Source organism: Magallana gigas, chromosome 7, assembly GCF_963853765.1.
Source record: "Magallana gigas chromosome 7, xbMagGiga1.1, whole genome shotgun sequence".
NCBI classification, from domain to species: Eukaryota; Metazoa; Mollusca; class Bivalvia; order Ostreida; family Ostreidae; genus Magallana; species Magallana gigas.
The window spans coordinates 33,970,370-33,980,022 of NC_088859.1; the positions used below are offsets into that span (position 1 = coordinate 33,970,370).

Here is a 9,653-nt window from a genome sequence, read left to right on the forward strand (position 1 = left end):
TAGACATGATTAAACAATTGACTTGTTTTCAACAATTTGAAATTTAAAAAAAGTTAATATATTCCTTTATTTCTAAGAATTATTTAGAATCTACTCCTGCAAAAATGTGGTCACTGCGCACGGTCAAACTTAGTGTTCTGTCAACAATAAACCATATTATGTTGAAAGTAATATCTCCATAAATTGGGCTTAAAACCAAATAATATTGAAATCTAAAGTTAAGAATTATCAAGATATTCTTTGTACCAAATAATACATATAGATATGTTGAACAGATATCAGTAACTAAAGACATTTACAGTTAGTCATCCTTAAAATCGACTAAAAACGTTGACGTCGCCGGACGTCATGGCACAACGAAAAGTGTAAAGAATATCGATTTAACTCGGAAAAGGCCGAAAAAAATCGTGAAAATGCTCAATGGTGGAAAAAATAAGTAAAAAAAATTTCACATTTGTGTTTAACTCCTACACATTTTGCGGGGGTTGTAGTAACTGTATTTTGGACATCAAACAGAGCGGAAGAGAGTGGAATATCTGAAAATATTTTCTCAAAAGAATACATGTAAAGAACGTCATCTGACATTTAGGGATTTTCTTACTGTAAACGAAGAGACATGTGGTAAAAATAAGAAAACTTCGAGGAACAAACTGTGAACAAATTAGACGTCAAGTGATATGGCGAAGAGCACAAAAAACTCGGGGTGATATTAAGGTGGCTCTATACACCACTTTTTGATGACGCAGTACGCAAAAAAGTAAATCTGGGAGCATGCAATTCCGGTACTGGCTGAATTAAACTGAGGCGAATTGTATGGGGACCGCTCTTTTGAAAAATTTGTTGCATGAATAGATTTCATTTCATAATTGGAAAATTCATAACTTACAAGTAGTGTGGTATGTGACACCTTCACGTTGTGTGGTATTATTTATCGAAATAAAAAATAAAATCAAGTATAATTTTGTAAATAGTGTCTTTCCCATCATCGATATATTTCACCGTGGCGCAGTGGGTTAGTAGGTTCACTACAAACATGTAGGTCATGAGTTCGAATCCCTTTGAGAACAATAAATTTTTTAACTTTCCAAAATTTTCTAAAACGTATTTTTTGGTTGAATACTGTGAAAGAAAATTCTAAACCGGTGGAAATATTTCAATTATAATATACTTTAATGCACATTAATATCGTCACCTTAAGGGGATGGGAGGGTTGCTTTGAATTTCTCTCAGGATGGGATACATAAATCCTCTTAGCCTTGTTAATTTTCCCCTTTACTTATGACTTAGCTATAGTTTTGCATTAAAGCGAATATATTCACTTTTATAGGCATATAATGAAATATGTATGTATTTATCATTCCAACATCATATTTAGGAAATTTTCTTCAACTCAGAAATGAAAAGTCGCCAAGGTGTTTGGGCCTTGGGACTTAGGAACGATAACCCTTACCTGAGGAACTTTCATACCAAATAAAATTTAAAATGTTTTTTGTGTTTATTTGCAATGATTCTCATTCAATTTTTTATGTCACATTTATTAAAATACATTTTCTTATAACATCAAGCAACTTTTTCAGATGATTTCTCAACAGAGTAAGAAAATATGAAAAAATATGTTTTGGGGAAATACTAAAAAAAATTGCAATAATAACATTTTTGAATGTTAAGAAGTGTTATATTTTTTTTATGTGTCCGAAGGAAATATCCATCATATGGCAAAAAAATTTCTCTCAATTTGTTAATAGCTGTCTTTTTAAAAAATATTTTACAAAACATTAAAAAATTCTTTTAAAATACCTACAGTATCCCTATCATCATTTTGATATTTGATAAGTATATGTTTTGTTGTCTTCTACTGAAAACTGGAATAAACTGTGGGTGTATAGAGCCACCTTAAGGATTGGATATTTCTGTTAACTGTACGTGCGTGATTTTCAACGTTACCGTGCGCCGTGGTGACAAACATGTTGATTTTAAAATCGTTTAACTAAAATACCCTTTTATCAAATGGAATGAAACTTCGTATATCAATAAAATATGTGTTTTTGCGTAACATAATCCGTAAGTAATGACTTTTATGAAAAATATATGATAGACAGCCCAATTGTCTTCGTATTTTTTTTGATTGACCTTCTTAGAATCCATGCACACGTAATACACAATGGTTTAAACAGTATCATCCACGACAGACGTGATAATAGATTTATTACTGTTATTGAAAAAGAAATACCCCAAATAATTATCGCGAATTTTCATTTAATTTAGCAGCAGGAGGTATCTGAAACAGAATGCATTATAATACATCCGCGTGACATTAGATCTTCAAAACGACCTTGATTCAAATTTCAAATAGCCTTTCAACTCGTGTTGAGCGCAAAAAGTGACCATAAAAAGCGTTTTGATTTTCCTCTCCAACCTTGCAACTTTACTATTGCATATCTTTAAAAATTGACACAGTGCGCCGTATCTATAATATATGAAGTATGTATCAAGGCAGTATAAGTATGATTATTACATATGTTTTAAGTTATCTTTAAGATGATTATGATGCATGTAAACTACTGGGAGTGTTAGCCAATCAATTTAATTACGAAAACAATCTTGACAAGCTGAAAACACGAGCCTTCAATTTTTTCCAAATGAATTTGCAGGGGAGATTGGGAAGTTGGGGCGGATCGTGTCTTTATATATGGTAACTATGGTAACAAGAAACTCGAAATAGAAATTTTTCATATACCTTTGTTACTGAACTTGTATATCAATAACATAATACTAATTCTAAAAGGTCATCTCCTTCGTCATATCTTGAATATATTATATGATATGTTTTTCTTACAAATGAACTAGCTACATTAAAATTTCAATATCTGGAATATGAGTTCGAGAAATCTATAATATTCAATATATCGGTGGTCATGGTATTCAAGTCCAACTGTCAATGTGACAATGGAATATCCGAGGCTTGTCAGCATATCCCGGACAACAACTTTCTCAACCCTGGAGTACTATCATAGCTTATATCACCTAATAACTTAAATATAAAATAAATTCAGTGCAATATTGTATAATAAAGATTTTTTTTTTAAATTGATACTCAGAATGACAAAAATAGCAAGGAATAGTTAGTACTAATACGATTTCAATTTATAGTTACATGAACCCTCTTCTGTTCCTTCGAGAAATAAAATTGTGATTAATCAAATCAGGAGATATTCATTTTAAATAAGAGAGAAACTATCAATTCGCAAAATGGGATTAGATCTAATGAAATGATTCTACACTCCTTGCAACTATGGGTGTTTGGCGCTCCTTGTTTTCAGCCCCCTAAATTAATTAATAGGTGACATCTTTGCTCGCAATGTAAGGGATATTATAGTTAATGTGAATATAATTTAATTTATCAAACATGCGGGGGGAAAATCGACGTTTTCATAGTTTTTTTTATGTGATTTGGTGAATGTAAGCGCTGGAAACTGTAAAAACTCTGAGTTTCATCCAAAGGCCTGACAAATCGGAGCTAAGGGAATGTAATTCTGGCATATTGAATATTTCAAAATAGTAAAAAAAAATCGATTTCAATAACGTGTTTTCAAAAAGTATTAAATTTAGGCTCTAAGGTATGTTACAATAGTTAACAGTTTCATATTGTTCAATTTAAACTTTTAATGTAACACATATACAGGATTAATTCCATGATGTTCATACAAGAAGTTTTGTACACGAACCACAGTCTCCTCTCAAATGAAATACATACATGTACATAATGTAGTCACAATTAGTTCTCATACCAGTACTATTAACTTCACTTCAACACCATTGGGTACAAGTTCAAAATTAGTAAGTTGCGTTTGTTCTTGCTTATGGTTAAGTATTTTCATGAAATGTGCGAATAGATCTAATAAAATCGTTCGTGCTACTGTTTCTTTAAAAGGACTCTTTGGGTTACGGGCCTTTTGCCCTTCTACTCACCATGGAGTAAAACAAAATCAATATACACAAACAATAAATACGCTCCACTGTTTGTATAGTTACATGTAGGAGTATCAAAATACTACTGGCGCCATGCTGGGTTCTCAGAAAAACAAAAAGTTTTTTAGTCGGCCTGGTAGCACGGTCTTCAATAGGAGGATGCGTCATTATATAGCCGATGCTGACATCATCCAACATGAGAGTGTACATACTATTGTTAGAACGGTCGTCACGGTGAAAATTCAGAACAACAGATGAAAACAGCATGCCAATAGTTTGTGTATCATCATTTATTAAACAAGTTCAAACCATACAATTCTTAAAACAGTATAACTCGGTCCAGATAGAGAGAAAACTCGGAACCTGGAATTGTTTGAATACTGGAAATTATGAGAGATAAAAAGTTATGAAAGACCTTCGTCAGCTGCTTGCTACCAGTATATAGATATATCACATGTATATAAATTCTTGGTCAAATCGTCTTCTTTAAGGAACCGACCATCGTCGACAGGAAACTCTTTTAATGTAAAAATAAAACATTCCATGAACCTTTACTTTTTTTTTTTTGAAAATCGCTTAGTCCGTCAATGTCTCACAACACTTAGTATAGCAATTAGTTGTAAATAAAGTTGGCAATGAAAGGCTCATAAACGGAGCGACAAATCTTAATTGTTTATTATAATGTACGAACATTGGGCTTTAAAACATGTGTTTCGTGTATAACTTTCATTGATTAATACCACTTTTCTGATCTTTCGGCAAAACTTGTACCATTATGTGTGTTTTGTGCAGATGTTACTAAGTGGCAGATTGTAGAGGTTTTTCCACAAATAGCTCAGAAGCTGATGTTCAGTGGGTGTATCAAGGATTGCTCCATGTCGATGCAGATGATTAATCCAATTTGAAAAAGCCTTTTTTCGTTGGACTTTCAACGACCGTTATTGTGATGGAATTGCACGTGACGTCAGTGACCAACAAGCTATCTGGGTCATTTTGTTCACTTGACACTTGTACATTATCACGGCCATCATCGTCATCCATGTCAAAACTCGTGCACGTACAGGAGGATTCTGCGCAGTAAGACTCCGTATCTTCGGACAAATACCGAGGAGAAAATCGTACAGAAGCATGTTCTTTTTCACAGCTATTATCCGTCGTGTCCGCAGAAGTCTCGTGCTGTGCATGTGTCCCCTCCATCCAATCAAAACACTTCTGATCGTTTTCAGTCATTTGCACACAACAGCAGTCGGACGTCGCATTACCCGTGTTGTTATTGTCCTCACGCACCCACTCCTGTTTCGCACGCTCCAAAAGCGTGTTTGTCTTGTCACTGAGGTCGATTTCTTTGTCAAATTGTCCACGACCCGTTTCAGAGGGCAACAATAGCCCTCCCCGGGTACCATCTGTCTGTTCCAGTGAATTGATATATTCGGCCGCCTCCGCCAGAGCCCCGATTCCATTGTCGTAGGTTCGCAGACGACACACGGAGCGCGTCTCACCTTTGTCCCGTTTTCTTTTCTCTTTGTTGTCATGGAGACCATAAACACCATACGGATGAAAATTCTCCACCTGCAAAATAGGGAACAAAACAGTTGCTGTGATTAAGTTGATGCAAATGTTATCGCACCGGACCGTATGGTATAAGCGAATACCGCGTTACTTTTTTAATGTTTGAATATCTTGATCATTAAACTCTTAAAACGACCCCTTGTCGGTGGGCAAGCTGTTTCCACTGTCATGTTGTAAATTTTGAATTTACTGGGTAGGTGTAAATACAAAATTTACAACATGACAAGTTGTCATGTTGTAAATTTTGTATTTACACCCACCCAGTAAATTCAAATTTACAAACATGAAATTCAAAATTTACAACATGATACCACATTAATTTCAGCATCCATTAAATATAATTAGAAACGGGTATACATACCTCACTTTTTCGTCGCCTGCCAACCCGTTTTGTATTTGGTCTATAAATTAAAACAGAGGAAAATTAGTTGAACCTTGCGAGGTAATAAAATTATCATTCTTGCTTATTTTTAACCATATTTCTTTATATTCACGCTGTTTTGAGACACAAGTGAAATTACTTTATATATTTTTTATTGTTTCTTCTTATCGTTGAGTCGTGGGACCAAAGAGTTTAAATTAGATATTACTAGACCAATTATGGAACTTTTCTGTCGTGGAAAGACGTAAAAAATAATCATATCGCCTACTCGGCAACGTTTAAAACTGAAACCAAAACTAGTATCAGTATTCACCCCTCCTCTCTGTCAAGAAATTCCAACTTTATTGCAGTTTCGTTTGAACCGGTTTATCGTTTTATTATTCCCAGTTGTGCTTTTATTTGACTAATTGCTACTGTCGTTTTGGGTTCATCACAACTTTAAGTTCACGTAAACCCTTTTCCCGTGTCTAAAGGGTAAAACATCTAAATTTAGTTGGGCTAGTAACGTCTTTTATACACTGAAACGATGTTTCCAAAAGTTTGAAGAAGGCTTATGAAATTTAGAATGTGACTTAAGGTCGCACCTCCACAATACGGAAACGCGTGTTGTATTTTGACTTCGATCGTGCACCTATCAATGGTGTGTTAACGTTTCCTCGCTGATTAAGTCAAGTTTTTGTGGTATCTTAACACCCACCACGAGGGTTTTTTAATCTTTGTACATTGTTACTAAATCACGATTATATTTAAGGGATGTGTTCACACTAGCATTATAACTAAGGTAAAAATTGTCTCGTAGGTGTGAATTACAGCGCTTATTATTGCTTTTAATGTAAAAACTAGGGTACAACTGCACGTGAAGTGAAATTGAAACTAATTTTCCCAGTTTTATCATAATTCCCCAAAACCTCTCTCAAACTGCGATTTTTGTTTAAAGCCTTGGAAATTTCGATTTATCGCCAAATGACTGAAAATAATAATTCGTATACTTTAATAATGAATCATCATTTTGTCAAGAGAACTATAAAGCGAACTAGCGAGACGACAGTTTAGTGTCTGGCGAAAGAACTACAATATACGATTTGACAATATACTACAGATACCGAGCTACTTTTTTAGGTACAACACGCCTTTTACACCACCCCGGGGGCCAAGTCGAGGAGATCGATTACTTCACCTAAACACCTATACATGATCTCTACCATTAGAGGATTGGGAACACGTTTCTTCCGTCTATGTGTCATGTGCATGTACATATGTGTACATTTATAATCAATACAAAAAGTCCGTTAATACTGAACAAATTCGTGATGCATTACACCTACACAGCACACAATTTTATTGAGAGTCACTGTTCGATTTTGGTTGAAAAATAAAACGGCGAAAAAAGTATCGAATAATTGTGTGCGTTGTTTACAATGTACTTATATATAGATACCTACCTAGAATTGAAGTCGAATAACAGATAGGGATCTAGGATGTTTTCCTCTGGTTCCCACGTACATTGCCTAAAAAGAAGCAGAGTCCATGTTTAACATTTTGGCACTACGTCAAAGTATCGACGATGCTAAAAATGTAAATTAATCCACATTTCTTTTTAGTATAAGGAGGCCAATAAATTGTCTTCCATCATTTCTTAATCTAAAATGTATCATATCCGGTTTAAATGTGAATCTCAAATTCATGATAGCACGTTTTGCTCCATCAACAATCTGCATCTTTCTGTTTAATTCATTCATGGTATGGTTTTCGCCAATAAATTAGTTCTGATAACAGATCGTTCTCTTTCCATGAATGGTGGTACTGTATCGCTATCAATGGAGGAAATACCATCGCCAGTGTGACATGCAATAAATGGGTCATATCATTTAAATGTTCGAGACTAGAAAGGGGAATTCTAAATAAAAATATGAAGGAAGACTTTCGCGAATGCTTATCTTTTCATAGATAACGTAACAAAACACTTTGTTTTGGCACATTTTTTCTTCCTTGTTGATTAACAATGGGCCCTACATCCTATACATTTGAGTTACGTGTACACCGAGTTCACATGTATTATTCCATACATAACCTCCAAGTATGCAAACACTGTAGTAACAAGGTTTGATATTTTATTCACTCAAAAAAAAAAAACAGAGGGGAAACTTCGAGATAATTTTAGCTCAGCATCCCATGTAAACAACACATTGCCTTGAACCCAATATTGATTGGGGTTAGAGCCAGGATCGGGGGAATAAATAAGAAGTTGTTACTTACTTTGTTGAATATCCTTTCCATTTCACTAGATACTGAACTTTGCCCTATTGCACAACGACAAAAAAATAAATATTTATACATTTATCGATCTATTGAAAATAAAAGATTATTCTCGAATAAAAGGAAAATAACAAAATGTCATGCAAAACTCAGGAAATATTTTCAAATAACTTTCGTAAATATTGCTAAATTTATAAAGTTTACCTTTCTAATCCGTTTCTTTTTAATGTAATCTGCTCTGAATATCCGCTCGCCGGTTAAAATGCTCGTCTCCATTGCACTGTGTTTCTCGTAACAGCCAACTGTTTACTTCGGCGAGGTAAACACGTTTACTGCGCAGACTTCAAATAAACGACCTTTGACGTCACGGGTCAATAAGCGAAAGGAAAAAAATACGTCATTCTCTTTGCATTAAACAAGCACGAAATGAAGGTTCCAGGTAATAACCGCGTTTTATACTAAGCAGTCAATAACGATTCGCAATGTCCCTTTAAAGCTCGCGAAATGACTGGTGCATGGACATACATTGTTTCTCCTTGATATATATAGATGTTTGGTAATTCAGGTGGCTAAAAATAGATGTAAATAAAATTTTCGCAATATACTTGAGTCAGCTATCTTGATTTGAATATTTCATAATTAAATATAGGACACTTGAATCATTCGTCTGATGTTCTAAAATGGAGAAATTCGATTCTTTTATAATTATTCATATCATAAATTTTGGGGTATTTTGAGAATCGTCAACTACTTGAATGTCGAGTCAATTGTTGAATTTTTACCTTGTGTATAGCTTCAAATAAAAGATGGGTAGAATATTTATTGGGTGTAAATATCAAACAAAAAAGTAAATTCATTATAGTCATTAACAAAGTAAAAATTTATGACGTCGGGTGCCTATGTTTCGTCGGATTATACATGTATGTATGGTAGTGTACATCTCAATATTTCATGACATTGTGTAATTCATACAACTGAGAAAGGTGTGTCTAGAAGAAAAACAACCAAATAATTCCTGCAAATGATTAGAAAAATGGTGAGGGGATATCGATATTTCATAATCTATTTCAACAGAAATCGTGTACCGTAGTCTCAAAACTGGTTTTATGACAAATAATTAACATTTAACTCCAAGAATAAAGTATGCGTATTATTACGATCAAATATCCCTATTGACGTCTTTATACCAATCTCATTAACGACCATTCGAGGTAGATAGACACAGTATGTATATATATATATATATATATATATATATATATATATATATATATATACATGTATATATACTTCCTTCTTTGTCCATTGTTTGATTTTTTTATATTTCTCTAATGACGTAGAGATCGAATCCTTCACTTTATTAAAAAAACACCTGAAGAAGCAGGTGCCCGCGCTGCTTGTTTACAGTCCGGGGGACGGGGTCCCGGGACCGAGGCCGGTTCTTGGATTCTTGGTCGTCCGTGTCTGGGTTGTATAC

The 9,653-nt window shown here is 34.1% G+C and overlaps 1 protein-coding gene across 1 annotated transcript; it reads right to left on the minus strand.

Annotated features, from left to right (window-relative positions):
* Positions 1-4,243: 4,243 nt before the first annotated feature.
* Positions 4,244-8,595, minus strand: LOC105319128 (chromobox protein homolog 8). The gene is made up of 5 exons (XM_011416535.4): positions 8,381-8,595; positions 8,177-8,220; positions 7,363-7,428; positions 5,900-5,939; positions 4,244-5,538 (listed from the first exon to the last, which is right to left on the minus strand). Exons 1-5 carry the CDS (start codon positions 8,450-8,452, stop codon positions 4,861-4,863), a joined length of 900 nt encoding a protein of 299 aa, XP_011414837.3. The 5' UTR covers positions 8,453-8,595; the 3' UTR covers positions 4,244-4,860.
* Positions 8,596-9,653: the final 1,058 nt, after the last annotated feature.

Coding starts and splice junctions, on each gene's coding strand:
- LOC105319128 (XM_011416535.4), bottom strand. CDS start 8,452: ATGGAGACGAGCATTTTAACCGGCGAGCGGATATTCAGAGCAGATTAC. Junction 8,221..8,380: donor AAAAGAAACGGATTAGAAAG/GTAAACTTTATA, acceptor GTTGTGCAATAG/GGCAAAGTTCAGTATCTAGT. Junction 7,429..8,176: donor TGGAAAGGATATTCAACAAA/GTAAGTAACAAC, acceptor GCTTCTTTTTAG/GCAATGTACGTGGGAACCAG.